The sequence below is a fragment of the Pyrus communis genome, chromosome 17, assembly GCF_041283825.1.
Source record: "Pyrus communis isolate YQ-2024b chromosome 17, ASM4128382v1, whole genome shotgun sequence".
NCBI classification, from domain to species: Eukaryota; Viridiplantae; Streptophyta; class Magnoliopsida; order Rosales; family Rosaceae; genus Pyrus; species Pyrus communis.
The window spans coordinates 27,894,155-27,913,863 of record NC_142581.1 but is presented as its reverse complement, the minus strand read 5'-3'; the positions used below and the strand labels follow the sequence as shown (position 1 = coordinate 27,913,863).

At 40.9% G+C, this 19,709-nt stretch overlaps 3 protein-coding genes and 3 pseudogenes across 4 annotated transcripts; 2 read left to right on the top strand and 4 right to left on the bottom strand.

Annotated features, from left to right (window-relative positions):
* Positions 1–6,435: 6,435 nt before the first annotated feature.
* LOC137707589 (protein LEAD-SENSITIVE 1) lies at positions 6,436–8,812 on the top strand. Its single transcript, XM_068446492.2, has 2 exons — positions 6,436–6,732; positions 7,967–8,812. Exons 1-2 carry the CDS (start codon positions 6,639–6,641, stop codon positions 8,635–8,637), a joined length of 765 nt encoding a protein of 254 aa, XP_068302593.2. The 5' UTR covers positions 6,436–6,638; the 3' UTR covers positions 8,638–8,812.
* Positions 8,813–8,924: 112 nt separating this feature from the next.
* Positions 8,925–11,337, bottom strand: LOC137707590 (uncharacterized). Its single transcript, XM_088689694.1, has 2 exons — positions 11,101–11,337; positions 8,925–9,142 (listed from the first exon to the last, which is right to left on the bottom strand). The coding sequence occupies exons 1-2, from the start codon at positions 11,335–11,337 to the stop codon at positions 9,074–9,076; spliced, it is 306 nt and encodes a 101-aa protein (XP_088545820.1). The 3' UTR covers positions 8,925–9,073.
* A 1,162-nt stretch (positions 11,338–12,499) lies between these two features.
* LOC137708005 (pentatricopeptide repeat-containing protein At5g66520 pseudogene) lies at positions 12,500–15,785 on the bottom strand (annotated as a pseudogene). Its single transcript, XR_015958637.1, has one exon. The product of XR_015958637.1 is annotated as a pentatricopeptide repeat-containing protein At5g66520 pseudogene (transcript).
* LOC137707681 (uncharacterized) lies at positions 12,569–13,426 on the top strand. The gene has a single exon (XM_068446587.2). It carries the CDS (start codon positions 12,569–12,571, stop codon positions 13,163–13,165), a length of 597 nt encoding a protein of 198 aa, XP_068302688.2. The 3' UTR covers positions 13,166–13,426.
* A 551-nt stretch (positions 15,786–16,336) lies between the features above and the next one.
* Positions 16,337–17,210, bottom strand: LOC148689759 (iridoid oxidase-like; annotated as a pseudogene).
* A 794-nt stretch (positions 17,211–18,004) lies between these two features.
* Positions 18,005–18,606, bottom strand: LOC137707682 (flavonoid 3'-monooxygenase CYP75B137-like; annotated as a pseudogene).
* Positions 18,607–19,709: the final 1,103 nt, after the last annotated feature.

Below are 19,709 nucleotides of genomic sequence, written 5' to 3'. Positions count from 1 at the left end.
CTCAAGGACGCGGTGTTCAGGCGAGCAGAGGTCGCGGAGGACGACAGCAGGGCCAGGGGCGTCTTCACAATATTTCTCTGCAGGATGCTCAGAACAATCCGGATTTGATTATGGGTACGTTAAACATTCTTGGTTATTTTGCTAGAGTCTTAATTGATTGTGGAGCTACACATTCCGTGATTTCTCATACATTTGCTCAAGTGACACAACCTCGCCCGCACCTCTAGGGTCGCCCGCACCTCTAGGGTTTGATAGAGTTCGCTATGCCTAGAGGAGAGAGATGTATCATAGATCGTGTGTACCCAGGATGTCCAGTGATAGTTGAGGGTGTTGTTTTGTCAGCCGATCTTATCCCGTTAGATATTGTCGACTTTGATGTGATTCTGGGCACAGATTGGTTACATTTCTATCGTGCCAATATTGATTGTTACGGGAAAGTAGTTACGTTACACCGTCCTGGACTACCTGTGGTTACTTTTGTGGGTGAGCAGAGTGGGGTGAGACATGGCGTTATTTCGGCTTTGCGAACGAAAAGGTTGTTGTCTAAAGGTTGCCAGGGGTACCTAGCTCATGTGGTGCTAGATGAGGCCGTTCCTGGTAGAGTTGAGGATGTGAGAGTGGTCAGACACTTTCCCGATGTTTTCCCCGAGGATTTACCTGGTTTACCACCAGATCGAGACATGGAGTTTACTATTGAATTGCTTCCAGGTACTAATCCTATTTCTTTGACTCCTTATCGTATGGCTCCCGCTGAGTTACGAGAATTGAAAGTTCAGTTACAAGAATTGGTGGATAAGGGGTTCATTCAGCCTAGTACTTCGCCTTGGGGCGCTCCAGTATTATTTGTGAGGAAGAAAGACGGAACTTTGAGGTTGTGTATTGACTACAGACAATTGAATCGGGTGACGATTAAAAACCGTTACCCATTGCCTCGTATCGACGATTTGTTTGATCAACTTCGAGGTGCTTGTGTATTGTCTAAGATTGACATGAGGTCTGGGTATTATCAGCTGAAGATTAGTAGGGATGACATTCCTAAGACGGCGTTCATGACTCGTTACGGTCATTACGAGTTTCTGGTGATGCCATTTGGGTTGACGAATGCACCAGCTGCTTTTATGGATTTAATGAACCGGGTGTTCCAGCCATACTTGGATAGATTTGTTATTGTCTTCATCGACGATATTCTGGTGTATTCTAAGTCGAAAGTGGAGAATGTTCGACATCTTACTTTGGTGTTGAAGATGTTGAGGGAACACCAATTGTATGCTAAGTTTAGCAAGTGCCAGTTTTGGTTAGACCAAGTTGCGTTTTTGGGGCACATCATTTCTGCTCAGGGTATTTTGGTGGACCCTCAGAAGGTTGCAGCTGTAGAGAGTTGGGAGCAACCGCGAACCATCACTGAGGTGAGAAGTTTCCTTGGTTTGGCGGGGTATTATCAGAGATTTGTTAAGGATTTCTCTGTGATTGCTTTACCACTGACGATATTAACGAGGAAAGACGTTAAATTTGAGTGGGATGATAAGTGTGAACAGAGTTTCCAGCAGTTGAAGCATTGTCTCACTCATGCCCCTGTTTTGACACTCTCGGACGATAGTGGTGATTTCGAGGTTTACAGCGATGCTTCCTTGAATGGTCTGGGATGTGTGTTGATGCAGCATGGTAGGGTGATTGCTTATGCTTCACGGCAGTTGAAACCCCATGAGTTGAATTACCCTACACATGATTTGGAGTTGGCTGCCATCATCTTTGCGTTGAAGTTGTGGAGACACTACCTTTATAGGGAGAAATGTAGGATCTTTACTGATCACAAGAGTCTTCAGTATCTGTTTACTCAGAAGGAACTTAATCTTCATCAACGGAGATGGATGGAGTTGCTCAGCGATTACGATTGCACGATTAATTATCACCCTGGTCGTGCAAACGTAGTGGCTGATGCACTTAGCAGAAAGTCTCAAGGTCGTATCAATGCGTTGTACGCTAGTCGTATTCCTCTTTTGGCGGACTTGCGTGCTACAGGAGTGAGGTTAGAAGCAGAAGACCGAGATGTGGCTTTACTTGCTAATTTCCAAGTTAGACCAATTTTAGTTGATCGGGTGCTTGAAGCTCAAGTAGCTGATCGGGAGACTCAAGAACTAATTCAAGCTTGAGAGCAAGGAAGGAGGAGAGACCTCAGAGTTCGTGATTCGGATGGCATGTTGATGCAAGAAGGTAGAATGTTCGTGCCTAATAATTTGGAGTTGAAGAAAGAAATTCTCGATGAATCGCATATTTCGGCTTATGCCATGCATCCAGGAGCTACTAAAATGTATCATACCATTCGACCATTTTATTATTGGCCGGGTATGAAGAGGGAGATAGCTGAGTATGTGAGCAGGTGTGCTGTTTGTCAGCAGGTTAAAGCAGAAAGAAAGAAGCCATTTGGGTTGTTGCAACCGCTTCCCGTTCCAGAGTGGAAATGGGAAAATATCACTATGGATTTTGTGTACAAGCTACCGCGTACACATAATGAATTTGATGGCATTTGGGTGATCGTAGATCGGCTCACTAAATCGGCACATTTTATTCCTGTGAGGGAGAAGTATTCTTTGAGCCGCTTAGCGGAGTAGTTTATCTCGAAGATTGTGAAGTATCATGGTGTCCTTGTGAGTATTGTCTCAGATCGTGATCCACGATTTAAATCCAAGTTTTGGGTGGCTTTTCAGGAAGCGTTGGGCACAAGATTACTTTACAGTACAGCGTATCATCCACAGACGGACGGACAGTCAGAGAGAACTATTCAGACTTTGGAGGATATGTTGCGAGCTTCGGTGCTACAGTTTAGTGATGTTTGGCACCAGCAGTTGGATTTGATGGAATTTGCTTACAACAACAGCTTTCATTCGAGTATCGGCATGGCGCTATTTGAGGCATTGTATGGTAGATCTTGTCGCACTCCGTTGTGTTGGTCAGAGGTTGGAGAAAGAGTTTTAGTGGGTCCAGAGATTGTTGAGGAGACTACTCAGAATGTTCAGGTAATTAAGTCTAACCTGAAAGCAGCCCAGGACAGGCAGAAGAGTTTAGCAGATCGGCATGTTACGGACAGAGTGTACGAGGTTGGCGATTGGGTATTTCTGAAACTTTCACCGTGGAGAGGTGTCGTGCGGTTTGGAAAGAAGGGGAAGTTGAGTCCCAGGTACATCGGACCATATGTGGTCACGGAGCGAGTTGGTGAGGTAGCTTACAGGTTGGAGTTGCTTCCGGAGTTGGCTAGAGTGCATAACGTTTTTCACGTGTCTATGCTCCGACATTATGTTGCTGATCCGTCTCATGTGATACCTCATCAACCGTTAGATATTAACCCAGATTTGACTTATGACGAGGAACCAGTGACGATACTTGATTGGAAGGAAAAGGTTCTGAGGAACAAGACGGTGAACTTAGTGAAAGTTTTGTGGAGGAATCATTCAGTCGAGGAAGCTACGTGGGAAACAGAAGATCGGATGAGGGATTTGTACCCTCGGTTGTTCTTTGATCACTAGGGGTTGTAATTTGGTTGTTTTGAATTTCGGGACGAAATTCTATTAAGGTGGGTAGGTTGTGACATCCCGTCCCGAAAATATTGAAAACGCACGTGTGAAAAGACATTTTTACCCCTAGTTCGTTTCTTTCACGTTATTGGTGTTTTGTGTGGTGTTAGCATGTGTTGGGCCACACACACACACACTCTCACTCTCACTGTTTCTCTGTCTCTTTCCCTTGTCTCTCTCCCCGAGCTCCCATTCTTTCCTCTTCCTTCAAACGTACGGACACAAACCCAAAACCCCTCAAACCTTTGCAGATCGAGGGAACCAAGTACACCTTTAAGCTCGTGAGGCTCGTGGGAGTCCAGTCGTACCATTTTCAGGTGAGAACTCCGTCGTTTTCACGTCGATTCGACGATGTCCGTTTTGAGTACTATTCATGCAAAAATAATTTAGCAAGTTTTTTGGGATTTTGAAGCTCGTAGGTGACTTAGTGAGGTTCCAAGGAGTCTCGGAGTACTTCGTTTGAAGAATTTTGACGTCGGGATCACTGTGTTTGGAGTTGGCCGGAATTTGGTTTGTTTGGACAGGTGAGATTTGGTACTTTTTAGCACTTAAAAGTTGTATATTTATGTTCTCCTAGTCCTAGGCGTCATTTTGGTACAAAAATCGTGAAAAATGGTTGAAAAACGAGAGAGAAAACGAAGTTAGAAGTTTTTCCAGTTTTCCGGCGCCGGCGACGGCACCGGAATCTCGCCGGAGAAGGAGACGGAATATTCCGTCAAGTCTGACTGAATATTCCTGACGCCGTTAACGGAATCTGTCAAGACTGACGGAATATTCCTAACAGCGTCAGTTGACGCCATCAGCGTGCCAGGCACGTGCGGCGGTGAAAATTTTTTCTAAAAATTTGGGTGTGATCCTGAGGTTGTGTAGAGCACGTTGGTATATTCATTTGTCCAATTTGAGCAATGTATGAGAAGTTATTACGAGAAGTTGGTTTTGTGCTTTAAAATTAACGTTTCTATAGTTATTTCGCATATAGGTGATACGTATCCCGAGGACGAGCGTGGTCACTCGAGGCAGGGGGGCTACGACCCTTCCACATACCAGTGAGTGGGCTTTTGGTTTTCCGTATATACCTATATACTATATTTTTCCCAGAAATTGATTTAAATGTTTATTAGTTATGTCATGCATTACATTATCGTTATTCATGCATCGTTGGTTACGTTAGTAGTTGCATATATATATACATATGCATATTGGGTGCTGTGGACGCACAGGTAAGTGCCAGGTAAGTGTTATTCATGTTTAAATTCAGTAGCGATTCGAGATATTTAGAGAGCTCACAACCTGCACCCCCGGTGTTAGTGTTCCCGCCCAGAGTAGGGCACAGTCATTCACGTGATGTTCACCTCCCGCACCACACGCTCAGCTTGGATCCAAGTTAGGTGCACAGTCCTGTCGTACAGACCACTTTAGGTGGTTCCAACTCGTAGGTGACCCGCGATTATTCGCACATCCTTCACGTGATCGTAGCACTAGAGCGTATATATGTATTACACCCAGGCCTGTTGTACAGACCACTTTAGGTGGTTCCGACTCGTGGGCAGGTTCAGTATTTGAGTTTGAGATTTGAGCTCTAGATGCAACCGTACAGGTCACGTTAGGTGACTCCGACTGCCAGATTACATGTTATTGATATGATTATACCTGGGCACTTGCATATCATTATGAGATTTCGGCATGGCATATTATTGAGCACGTTTGGCATATTCTTGAGCATAATTGGCATATATACTACGTATATTTATTTTCTGGGAAGTATACAGGTTTTACGGCGAGGGGTTAGAATGTATTTGATTAAATGGTTTTCTAAAAGCTTTGTTTTTGCCCACTCACGCTTTTGTTTTGCGCCCCTCCAGGTTCTAGTGGTCTAGCAGGTTCGGTGGTTTCCCAGAGGGCTTTTCCGGCATTTCTGACAGACACTCACCATTTTAGGGTCACCTTCGGGTGTACTGTTGTCGTATCTTTTTCTTTTGGATTGCTGTAGACTTATTGCTCTGAACTTAGCGTCTCACTTACGCTAGCACTGGTTGTCATCACTTGTATGCTAGTTTTTAATTTATTCGTACTTTTATTACTATTTTATTAGCTTCCGCACGTGCACATGGTTACGTCACCTCCGTGTGATGGTCAGCACGCCCTGATCTCGGTCGGGGTGTGTCAATTTCCACTCCCACATTCTCTATCACTCTCTTCCTCTCTCATTCTCTCCTTCTATTTAAAAAACAAAAATAAAAATTTTTCTCGCATATGCCTATATTCTAGTAGTTATTAAACATCCTTGTTTATTTTCACTTTGTTTTAATTAATAATGAAAGTTAATATTAAGTAATCTCAACCCGTCTTAGAAATGTGTTTCTAATTAATGATATTATTTTATCATTAATATCACAATCTAGTAATATTCTAATTCACTTACAAACAATAAGTTTCAAGCTCAACTTGCCTAAATTATTGTCATTCAGTACTACGGTTTGGTGGAATTCCTTTTCACTTGAAAGTAAGAGATTTTAGGTATGAATCTCATGGATAGCGAATTTGATACCAAATTAGGCTGCCCATTATGTGGTTTTGTCGAACTCTCCCTTCTCTTAATGTAAATATATATCAATGTACTAAAAAAAACTCACCTAAATTATTATTTGAGAGAATAATTTGATATCCACAACCGTATTTTTTTCAATTTTCATTCATTAAGTTTTCATTTTTGTATTGTTTAGTGCTAATTATTTATTTTTTGGAATAACGAGATATTGTTTTATTCATGACTCGCACGTACGAAAGAATATGGAATATTCGAAATCCAGAAAAAAAAAAAAAAAAAAAAAAAAAAAAAAACGCTACGTTTATGATCCCCTCAGTTGTGAAAGCCATATTACGTCGGGAGAAATAAATCAAGGGGAAAAAGCAGGCGGGCAAAAGAAAGAGACTTGCAGGCGAAGGAAAGGCGATTGCTTGAAAACTCCCCCATTTCAGTTTTCTTCTTTTCTGATTTGGGGATGAACTGAGTTTTCGCCATTCCATTTCCAATTCCACAACTTTACAGTTTCGATCGAGAGAGAAGGAATGGGAGTGCTGTCGAACAAGATCCAGAGGGATCTTCTGAAGCCTGGAGATCACATCTATTCCTGGCGCCACGCCTACCTTTATGCCCACCACGGTCCTCCTCTTCTCCTTTCCCTCCTTTTATTTTTATTTTTGATATGTATTTATTTGTTTATTTGCATATTTTGGTGATGATTTTCTGCTTTTAGTTTTTGGGTCTGTTATTCCTGCGCTGAAACATCAAAAGATTGGATTTTTATTCTTTGTTTTTGGTGCAAATTGGTATTTGTGGCATTTTTGGACACCCAAAAAGCCCAATTCCAGTTTTTACTGCTTTTGGATTTGGGTCATTTGGGTTTGGAATTTCCGGTGCAGTTTTATGATTGGTGAAATCTGAGGCTATTTTCAATTGGTAGTGATATGGGTTAGTTCGTACTAGATTTTGTTCTCTCATTAGTGATCACAATACGATTAGATTCTGATTACACAGTACAATATCCCATTAGTTTTATCTGAAAATGTCATTCATTTCTACTACTTTTTGTTGTTGTTAATCACTGGGATCGTATAATTTGCGGAATGCGTTATTTGTATAGCATTGGATCCACCTCGTATATTTCTCGAAGGTGACAATGGGTTGCTGTTTATATTTTGTTTAAGTGAATGTTGCTAGTAAAGTAAGTATTGTTGAAGCAGGGGAATGGCATGGCTTAAATTCAGCTCAAGTGGGGGAGGAAAATTCGAATAGCAACAGTCGGAAGAAAATAAAAGATTTAAAAACAATGATGCTTTAACAGTGAAGAAGTTCATTTTTATTTATCTGACGAAAATGGTTTGAGAGACAACATTGAGTTTACGGTCAAGCAACTTGCATGGTTAGTTAATGGATCAGCATATTCAGCACTAGTTAGGAATTTTGATTAGAAGAATGTTAACCAACTATTTTTTTGGGTCAGTCTTCCCCCCGGCAAACACACACAGACACAGACACGCGCCCGCGAATACTATGAGACTGAACTGTTAGAATACGAACCCAATATTTGATTGATAGGATGAGGTAGGAGAATTGAGTGGTTTGTTTAAGTTATAAATTCCATTTGGAGCAGGTAACCAAGGAGTCGTCGCATTTTAGACTTTTAGTTCTATACCTGTGTTTCTGTAGTTTTGATGGTTGCAAACTTGTGCAGTTCAGTTTCCTTTTCATGCATAGTTTTTTGTCCTTCTACTTTCCATCAGTTTTTGTTATTGTATGAGGAGAACTTTTGTGTTTTTTTTACTTTTAAATCCTGCATTTAAATCACCATGGAAAACATGGCATTGCTGATCGTTTATCTGCTATGTGATCTCAGGGATATATGTTGGTGAAGGAAAGGTTATTCACTTCACTCGAGGAGCGGGCCAGGAAATTGGCACAGGAACTGTGTTAGACCGCTTCCTCATAAGCAGCTCTCCATCCCATTCTCTGGACAATCCCTGCCCAAACTGCGGCAATCTATCAACAGTTGATGGTGTCATGTCTTCTTGCATCGATTGTTTTCTATCTGGCGGTTATCTTTACCTCTTTGAATATGGTGTCACTCCAGCTTTCTTTGTTGCCAAAGCTAGAGGGGGTACCTGTACCCTTGCGCGGTCTGACCCTCCCGAAGATGTCCTTCACCGTGCTTCTTTCCTTCTGCAGAATGGCTTTGGTAGTTATGACATTTTCAAAAACAACTGTGAAGATTTCGCCATATATTGCAAAACAGGCTTGCTCGTGTTCACCAGCATTAGCGTGGGAAGGAGTGGACAGGCTGCCTCCTTCGTAGCTGCCGCAACTGCTGCTGTTTCTTCACCGCTTCGATTTTTGACTACCAGTTTTACTGGTCTGGGTGCTGTAGGTTGTGGCATGTATTGTGTTAGTAGATTGGTTTCTGACATTGGAATACGCCGAGATGTTAGGAAAGTATCGGTGGAGAGACTGATTACCCCCTGTGCCCTTGACGAGTCAGTGGTTGCAACTGAAGTGCTCAAGAAAGAATAATTTGCGTGCATAAACCGAATTCGTATGGCCTCAACAGCCGACTCTTTCGGTTTTATTATACATTATATTCGTAGTTTGTAATTGCTTGTATTTTCCCTGGTTGTTATGACAACGGTGAATGATTTGTTCGTTTCATTCGTTGGTTTATTTATTTTACTTCGATTTGTTCACTTGATGTACTTCGTTCATCTACTTCATTGCGATATTCCCCCTCTGTTTTTCACTACGTTTATGTTATGCCTGCGTAATGCCCAATAAATTTTGGTGTCGAATAACCCGTAGACAAATATTGAAAGCTGTTGTTTAATCGTCATATAATTACATGTACAGATACAAATACAAATGCACGGATGGCAAGAGAATCTGTTGTGTTACAAAAAAGTTCAAGAAAATCCGAATGATATACCAAATGTTTATCCAACGATGAGATATTCCGCTAGTAAGGCCAAATACTAACGCCACCGGGCTTTTTTACGAGAATCTGACTGTATTCCGGCTTTGATGTCTGCAGTTTACAAGTTCAATTGTTAAGATGCTGATCCACCAAAACACTTAACCAATTGAAGATACTTAATGCAGGTTATTAGACAAAAAGAAAAGGATACGAAAAGCACATTGAAACTGAAAAAAAAATCCTTGCTATTTTTGGGTGAGGAATTGCCAAGTTCCAAAGGATTGAGACCGAGTTAGCAAGGAATGGATCACAAAAAGTTGATAGGAGGGATTAAGAAATGCACTCCATGATCATCACAAAGGTATTAGGAAGGATTTGCAAATGACGCCTTCTAAGTAGGGATTTGCAAATCCTTCTCACATGCCTTTGTAATGGTCATGGACGGCTTTTGTAATCCCTCCTATTTAACATTTTTGATCAATTCCTTAATAACTTGGCATCACCCCCTCAGGACATGGAAATCCCTTGCCCAAACATAGCCTAACATAGGTATATACCAGCCTAAATTTCCCTCCGACCTAATTTTATTTTTCTATTAGGTATGGATCAATCTGCCACACTCATATCGGTGACCAAATATATAGGCCTATCTACTTCATTGCTACACATTTTTCATCTGGACGTAATTTTCTTCTTTTATTTCTCTTCAACGACTACCAGGATTCCAACTTTTCAAATTCATTTAAACCTCAAGGATAGGGTTGACTAACACGAAACAGCTTTGAAACAAAACAATACAATATATTCTGAAGAATACAGGATAAAACATGGATGACTATCTAGGTCTCTCTCCGTATATTGAAATAAATGAAAGTGTGGAAAGGTTAACTTGGTGCATTTCTAGCATTGATGATGTCAAATGTAACCTATGGGTTTTGTTGTAAAAACGCAGAAGATGATGACGAAAAGGGCTTCAAAACGGTTGACCAACTAGTGGTAGGACTATTGGAGGTTTCTTTCCATCATTTTTAGTTATCCTTTCATTTTTCTTATAAATTTCTATGCAATAGTTTCTTTGGGAGGTTTAGGACTGAAATGAATCCTCTGTTTCAAATTAATGCAGTGTAATTGGCATATTCTGATATTTAGCTCTATCTTTGGAGGGTTTCTCCTCTACTTGTTAACTTAGGAATGGTAAATTCTTTGCCGGGTTTCGTTTATTCTTATTTAACCACAATGCATTCTGTGATCAAATCAAATTTCGGCTTATTGAATTGGGATGATTGGGATTGTTTTGCTCTTCCTATGAACTTACATTTAAATTTTTCTCTTCCTATGAACTTACATTTAAATTTTGACACTAAACCAAAACCATTTTGTAGTACTTTCTTATTAACTTAGCTTCCTAGAAATGCATAAGCCTTTAGTTTACTTTCTGATGTAGGACAGACGTCAATTTCTTAGTTATGTCAAAACCTTCATTTTGTCTACATTCACGAGAGCCACGCCATTTCCTACCTAAGCAACCCGCATATAGTAGACTAAGATTGCAATCCCTTTATACAAGAGTGTTGGGATCAAAAAATCATTTCGAGGGTAAGGCCTGCGGAAGTAACCAGAAACTAAACACTTCTTTTATAAAGTTACTTAATTTGTTATACCATCGATCTTGGGGGAGGGAGATTCGAACATAGGACCTCAGGTGCAAGGATAAACGCTCTTAACCACTTCAAGCTACAATCCACTTGCAAGAAAAATTGAACCTTTAATGGTACTTCTCTACCCCAAGAGGTCCCAAGTTCGAATACCCCTATCCCTATTGATTAAAACTAACCACTAGCAAACCTTTGGTCAATAATTTAAAGAATCTGTACAATTTGTTAGTCCCTAAAATTAACATATCACATGAGCTGATTAATTATATGAAAAGAATCAATTTCTAGAAAATTAAGTTACATAATTAACCAAACTAACATAATATAATGATAATTAGGAAACCAAAATGCAAAAATCAAGAATCCAAGCAAAGAATCAGAAGAAATTTGAGAAAAAAGGAACTGGGAACTTACGAGATCTTTGAAAATGATGAAAGCGATTACGAAGAAAAGAACAAAGAGGATTTCGAACTCGGCGAATCGAACGAAGCGAAAGACCGACTTGACGCCCCGAGTCAATGCGGACTCGTTCGAGTTCCGGCTGCCGACTCGCTTCGCCATGGCTGCGATGGTGGCTCTGTTTCCTGTGCCTTCGTTTCGTTTGGTAGTTGGTAGTAAAGGGGTTCGCGCGTGGCAGGTCGAGGATGGCATTTCACGAGTTCCTTTTAATTTATAGAATAAAAAAATAAAAAAACATTCAGATAAAAAGTAAAAATGAATAGTCAATTTGTAAATTTAGCTAATTAACACAATGTAAATTTATCCTAAAGGTATTCCACACTTAATTATATTCTTTTAAACGTATAAAGTATTTGGTGCTAATAGAAAATTTGATGCAAAATCAAGTGTATTGACATTCTAAAATTTATACAAACGACTTTATTTAGTAGAATAAGACTTGATTATTTTTATTTCACACTAAATTATACTAAATTAAATTTTAAGTTTGATTTCTAATATTATTGCGGCAATTAGTTAAATTAAGCGGTACATCCAATTGGGGTTTATAAACATTTTAATTCTCTTTAAAAATTTAATGGCATTCAATCATGATTTTAAGTGATTCTTTAAAGTCTCCAAGGGGGTATTCAATCAGAATTTTTAAGAAATTCATAGATTCCAAATGTATTCATTTAGAAATTGATTTGAAATTTTTTTTAAAAAGTTGGGAAACTAGAAAAAATTAGAAATATTTCACAGTATATTTTGAATGTGACATCCCACATCGCCCAATGGAGTGATCCTTATATGTATATTCTCATCTCTATCTAGCACGAGGCCTTTTGGGAGCTCACTGGCTTCGGGTTCCATTGGAACTTCGAAGTTAAGCGAGTAACGCGCGAGAGCATTCCCAGGATGGGTGACCCATCGGGAAGTTCTTGTGTGAGTTCCCAAAAACAAAACCGTGAGGGTGTGCTGGGGGCCCAAAGTGGACAATATCGTGCTATGGTGGAGTCGGGCCCGAGAAGTGATCTCGTCTGGGCCGAGATGTGACATTGAACATTCTCAAATCGCTCTCTGAAAATTTGAAGGAATTCAGTCATAACTTTACATAAAAGCTTTAAAAATTATTAAACTTCATCAAAATTCATAAATTTATAAAACTATTATAATCCCTTGAAATCTGAATTGAGTACACCTCTAATTGAAAAAAAAATATTCAAATCTAAACCTAATATGAAACAATCACTAAATTACATAGAAACTCTAAACCAAATCTAACAAGGATCAATTAGAATTCTAATACAATGTTGTAATTATTTGAAGTTGTTTAGGGTAATATAAGTAGATGATTTGGGGCCTGCAACTTGCCAATTGAAACGAGAAAGAAGAGAAGACAGAGAGAACGAGAGGCTCCCCGTCTTCCTTTGTGCTAGTAGCCATGACGTCAACGAGTCAACGATCTCTCCTCCTCTTCATCGCGCTCCTCTCCCTCTTCGCAATCTCCGCCACCGCATCAAGGCCCTGTAAAACCCTCTTCGTTTCCTCCTACTCCTTCTCCCTCCGCCGCCTCCCCTCCTCCTCTTCCTCCTCCGGCTTCGTCACCATCGTCACCGAGATCAGCCAGATCCGCCCCGTCCACCTCCACCCCGCCCGATTCGACGACGGCTTCGTCTCACACCCTCACCACGACGCCGCCAGCGAGAAGCGAACTCAGACGGCGCCGCTCTTTCCCGTTATAGGAACGGACTCGGGGTCTTCCTCCTACGACCTCAGCTCCCTCCGCGATCGCACCAAGGACATCCTGAGCGTCGTCGTTTCGCTACTCTTTGGCGTCGGCTGCGGCGCTCTCACCGCCGCCATCATGTTCCTGGCTTGGTCCGTCTTCATCAGTCGCCACGACAGCGGCTCCAGCTCTTCCGATGACGATTTCGAAGACTTCAGCCCGAAGAAGATGGGGTATGTCAAGATTCCGGAGGTGACCGCTGACTCCGTTTCCCCACCACCGTCGACAGTCAAGGAAGCCACCGCTGTGTGAGTATAGTGATGACGATGACGGCAAATTGGTAATTCTATAAATATCTTATAATTAAAGAAAAATGTTGCCTCTGGACGATGAGAACTTTGTGACTGTGTTGTGGGTTGGCGATCAAATAAGCTTAATTCGTACGCTGTGGTCTGTATTTATCGATTTACGACTTAATTATTGTCATCTCACTCTTTATCTATGTTTAAGTTTCCATTTCAAACCCATGTATTGTTGGCAAAGGTGAAAAGAATGTATTCCTGTTTTATTGTCTTCCTTCAGCTTCGTTCTGTGCCACGACTTCGGTTAGATCCAAGTACTCTAAGACTTTTCTTAAAGTCTCTTCCAAAGGATATGTTACTGCAATAGCTTGAAATTGTTTGATTTATCAATTCGTAGGTGATAGATGACCATCTTAATGTGTTTGCAGTGAGCCTTCTGTTAGTGATACGAGGGCAGTTAAATAATGGGAACCATGATCAACAGATTGTTAAGTTATAAGGAGATGGGTTATGGGTTATGAGTTACGGGTGAGCTATAAATGGAGAGGTCGAGTTTTGATCGTTGTGGATGATAGTTCTAACTTCTAAACAGTGTTTCTTTTGAGATCAGTTTTAGTTGTTGGGTTAATGTCTCGTCGTTTTAATTGGTACCTTACTTTCAGGTAATTGTAAACTGAAAGTTTTGAAACATGTAGACGTAGCTCTAATAATCGACAATCGTGTTAGGTACCTGTTAGCTAGACTGGTGTAATTGGTATAGTTCTTTCGCAGATCTTCATCGGAGCAGTTGACAAATTTTGATTTCTCTGATTTTTGAAATTGCAGCCGACGACAACACTAAGGAGGCATCCTCCATGATAAATTAGTTTGTAAAAGAGGAAACCAACTCTGCTAAAACTTGAGTTATTCAGTTAGTTTGTCATCATCCCTATCAATCCAAAAAGACTTCAAATGCTTGTCAATCGCAAGCGACACCAACGTGATTTCGTCCATGAGCACATGCGACCTTTCTCCGGCAACAAACTCAAAAACCTCGCCGTTGACTTCGACTGAGCTACATCCCGGCACCTTTCTCACCTTTTTCTCCTCCATTCCCTTCCTCAGCGTTGTGACATCGTCCCACTGGTTGGCAGAGGCGTAGATGTTTGAAAGAAGAACACACACGCCACTGTGGTCTAAGCTTTTCCCAGACAAGCGCTCGACCATTTCTCTACCTAACTCAACATCTCCATGAACCCTACAAGCATTGAGTAATGCACCCAAGACGTACGAGTCTGGTTCCATGGGTATCTCTCTCACAACTTTCTTTGCCTCTTCTAGCATACCAGCTCTTCCCAGTAAATCCACCAAACAACCATAGTGCTGGACCCCTGGCTGTATCCCAAAAGTGTTGCTCATACTTTCAAAGATTCGCAGTCCCTCGTCCACCAAACCCATCCGACTGCAGGCACTCAACACGCATATGAATGTAACTTCATTGGGCGCAATTCCTTCATCCTGCATTCTCACGAACAACGAAATGGCGCTCTCACTTTCACCGCAATTTGCAAGCCCCGAAATCAAAGAAGTGAAAGCAAAGACATCCCTACTCGGCATCTCATTAAACACAGCATGAGCAGTTTCAACACAACCGCACTTTGTGTACATGTCGACAAGAGCAGTGCCCAACACTCTATCTAATTTCATCCCCTTCCGGCTCACATACACATGTATCCACCTTCCTTGATCCAGTGCACCAAGGAAAGCACAAGCAGTGAGTGCACCAACAATCCCGGCATGGTTAGGCAAAACCCCGGAAACCTGCATATCAACGAAAAGCTCCAAAGCCTCACTGAACAACCCAACTTGCACATACCCATTAATCAAAGCGCTCCACGAAACCGCATTCTTCTCAGGCATTTCATCGAACAGCTCCCGTGCAACCTCAACTTGGCCAGACTTCACGTACCCATTAATCAACGCAGTCCAGGTAACAACATCTGTAAAAACGCTCATATCGAACAGTTTCCGAGCTGGGTTTATGGAATCACAAGTCACATACAAATGGATCAACCCGTTCTGCACAAAATCGTACGACTCCCACCCCAACCGGATTGCATGGCAATGGAGCACCAAACCCATTAACAGATATGAGAGGTCGGTGCAAGCTCGAAGAAGAAAGGAGAAAGTGTAGTTGTTGGGCAGGAGGCCGCTCTGAATCATGTCGTTGTAGAGAGACAGAGCTCTCATAGACTCATTTCTCTCGGCGAAAGCTCTGATCATGACGTTCCAAATGTAGGTGGTCCGGTGTGGCATGTGGCGGAAGAGTCGAAATGCATGGCGTAAATCGCCGGAGTTCGATTCGGAACAGAAGGCGATGATCTTGGCAGCTGCGTAAGGATCGAAAAGGGTGCCGGAAACTGTGAGGTGGGATTGAGTTTGCCTGATATGCGCCATTGTGAGGCATTGGTCCAAAATTGTCAGAGCTCTCCTGCTTGATTTCATGTAATACTTTCGATTTTGGAGGCAATCTGATTTCGCATAAAGTCGTTAAAAATTATTGAGAAAAGACACAATAAAAATTTAAAAAATAACCAAGAAATTCTACCATGTAATTTATTATGTTCTATGATCTGATTTTCTAATGTTAAAAGGGAACATTGGAGCAATTGTGAACTTTGGCTCAATTGGAGTTTTGGTCTCTGAATTGAAAATTCGTGAGTATTGGTCACTGAACTTGTTATGATATAGAGCAATCATCTTTTTTGTTAATTCTGTTAGAACTTTTATCTATCTTTTTTTTCTCTCTTTAAATCCTTTATTTTGGATTGATTTCCTAATGGAGTTAGAGAAAATTATCATCTCTCTATATTAAAACAAGTTCAAGAACTAATGCTTATGGATTTTTAGTTCAATGAACAAAACTTTAATTGAGATAAAATTCAGTGACCACTAGTCCAATTACCTTCAATGTTAATTGTTTCTTTTCCCCTTTTAATCAGTAATGTTCATGTTTTCTCGAATTGGCTCTTAGGGACATGAATAACTAGTCAATATGTATTATACGATTCATTAAAAACATAACCAGCTATTTTGGTCTAGTATCATTTCTCTTTTCAATGCTAAAAAATGCCCTAAGTTCGAAACTCGTCATCCCTCCATTGTCAAAGGACAAAACATATTGTCCAAATTACGGTGACGGGTTCCGAACCCCAAACCTCATGCTTTACAAATAGTGTTATCCACCAGAACGTTATGCCTCAGTTTGTAAACTCTAACCACATCCATGGCTCTTTTATTTGACAGGCTAATGGTGCAAGAGTCTACCACAGAACATTACATGCAAACAGAAGTCGACAGCCGAACTCTCTTGTCCTTTTGAATTGTACGTCCCACTTTTTCTTCCATATTGTCCAAGATATCAGGAGCACATTCCCATTCAAAAGCATGGAGCATTGCTGCCAAGTAAAAGTGCACCGTGCGATGAGCAAGGGGCCATCCCGCGCATACCCTTCTCTCCCTCCCAAAAGGCAGCAGAGCGAAGTCTTGGCCTTTGACATCGATGCTCGAACCAATGAACCTTTCTGGTTTGAATTTGAAAGGTTCTTCCCAAATACTCGGGTCCCTCACAATCGCCCAAACATATACCAGAGCAAAGCAAAGCTTAGGAATATGATACTCGGAAAACTCACATGCCGCGTTTGTGCAACGCTGTATGACTGGGGCTGCAGGGTGGAGCCGGAAAACTTCTTTCACTGCCGCTTGAAGGTAAGGTAGATTCACAATGTCGGTCTCTACAACAAACCTGTAATTTCCTACCACTTGGATGATCGACTCACAAAAAGTATCCCTTTGATGATATTTCTAGGAAGGCTTTTCAATTCGTCATCTCTATCATTTCTCCATTCCAGTAACACACCAAACAAGTCCGGCTTGTCCTTTTTAATACTCTTTTGGATTCTGATTTTCCTCTCTTCCAACTTCTCGTTGATAAGTTTCTCGTAGAAAGCATCATATCTCGGGAAACTCTTTATTGTTCTCCGTTTCAATTCTCGAGGATCTTGAATAACGGGATGAAATCAACAACAACATTGGATATGCCGAGAATTTTCACCAGTTCCCTCATTGTCTCTTTTAGTTCTCTCCCTTCCTTTTTTGTGCAATCGAAAAGGCTCTTACTACATACAAGGTTACTCATAAGGTTGGCTAAGGAGAAGAAAGCCCACTCCCTAATGGCCACATGATTCTTTGACATTGAAGTTTAATAGAGTTGCTTCAGTACCCCCATGAACCTACGATTAAACAAAAGATTCAAGATTATTGAAGAAATGGAAAGTGTACATCCAGAACTGGAATTGGCATAAGTATTGAGGATTAGACAAGCAAGACTACACTCCGTCGTCAACTGTTATTCTTTCAAGCTGCATACTCTTCCCTCGTTTAGAGCAATGAAAGAGAAGAAACCCTAGATATATAGAAAAACTTTCCCTCCCTCCAACAGACCAAAGCTAAATATTAAAAACTAAATCTTGATACAAATCACTGAAAATTTTTTGTTCTTCGAATGAAATTGGATCATGCCACTAGTACTACGATCTTGTGGTATTTCTCTTTCACTTGTAAGCACTGTTCTAAAAATCCTTACTTATCGCCGCCTAGGTGCTAGGCGGATGGCCACTAGGCGTTTGAAAATTAAAAAAATACGCCTAGACTTGCTTAGGCGCCCACCTAACCCACCTAAATCCGTCTAGATCCTGACTCTCACTTAGATAGGAAATCGATAACTCTCTTAAAGTGTAATTTATGGAGGGCTTACATAGTCACATGTGAAAATCCATTTCAATATTTAGGACTAGGAAGGAATTGAAGATCAATCTTTGCAGTTACCAGTTTATCCGAGCAGTATACATCATCGAGCAGGTAAAATTTTAGATGCAACGGACAAACCTATTGCTTGCGATTTGGTTCAAAAGTCTTCAGGGCCTTAAGAGAGCACACCTTTTCCGCCAATATTCTTCTTAGCACTCTAAACAGCGTACCCACCGAAAAAATAACGGACAGCCCTTCGTATGACATGATCCCGAAGGCCTCAGTGACGATATGGTTGCAGAAAACATCATCGTGTTGCCGAAAGGTCTGGCATGTCATTTCCGGTGAAGATGCCACAATGACGGGCTGTGAACCCAATTTTAGGCTGAAGAGTGGACCATTAATTTTTTATAGCTTAAATAAATCTTCATGCAGGCGAATGCTGAGGTGAGGAAGGCTCCCAAGTATCGGCCATCCAACAGGTCCCAGCAGCGAGTTTTTCCAGTTCTTGTTTCTGTAACCATGGACTGCATAAGTGATGAAAAAATATGCAAAAATCAACGACGATATAGCTGCAAGAAGTAGTACTGCAACGTTGGTAATGCAGAGAGGGAAGGTTGAAGCTGCTGCTGCTGAAATTGAAGTAAAATACAGGTAATCCATGGTGTTATTTCTATATCTTTTGGTTCTTCTCTCTGAGTATATAATTACGTATGTGCTTACAAACAAACAAACTGAGCATCTTTCTTTGAACAGTTGTCCGATGCATGCTCTCTTTCACTGATGCATGTAACGCTTTCTGGTTGAAATTGAGGTGGTGATGACTAGTTTACAATGCATGCAATAAAGTGCTTCTGGATAAACCGAGACAGAAACGGTGTCGCAAGCTAGAAGAAATGGAGGGAAGTGATTTATATCTTCTGATAGCAAAGATGTACGTGAATTTTGTTAAGAAAGAAGCTTTTTTTTTTTTTTTTTTTTCAATGAAAATAAACAAGGATTAGGCAAGATTAGTGATGAGTCAACAGTCGTATGCGAGGCACCAACCCTCTACCCTACACGGGGAAATGACCGTTGTTAAGAAGAACTTGGCCACATACTGCTTCACCATCCTAGATAAAAGCAACATAAAAGGTGTCGCCTCAATCTAATCTCAATATTTGCTACAGAATTATTCATTCGACAGCAACTTATAGGTAACCAAAACAAATAATGGACGAATTGACGAACATACTCCTTCATTTCCCATGAGGTTTATCGTGTTCTCACAACACACACTCAAGTTTGAGAAACCACTAAACACTTCTCGAGTGTTGTGATACCTCTGTCTATTTTTCTATTCGTGGTTGTTTTTGAAGGATTGACAAACATATTCGAGGTTTAGAAGACGTGGTAGAAACAATGTAGAAGGTAGCTCCTCGTCCATTGTCATATTTAAATACAAGTTTTTGACTTCATGTTTTTGAAGATGTATGTCAAAAGCATTCATCCTTGTAAAGACAATTTGCCATTTAGCACCACGATTTAGTGTTGTTTCTTGCGAAGTCGACAACACAAGATACATAATCAATTGGTCAATGACTACTTTGTCCCGAATCCTCTATACTCGGATGAAGACCTCACACATTGACATCGAATGAGGCATACTCCTGAGATAAACCTTCAATTCGTAAGGTCGTCACAGTTTCTCGCCCCATCAAAAACTTACAAACGCCTACGCAAACTCAATGGATCAAATTGATGAATCCTTGAGGATATTCGAGTCT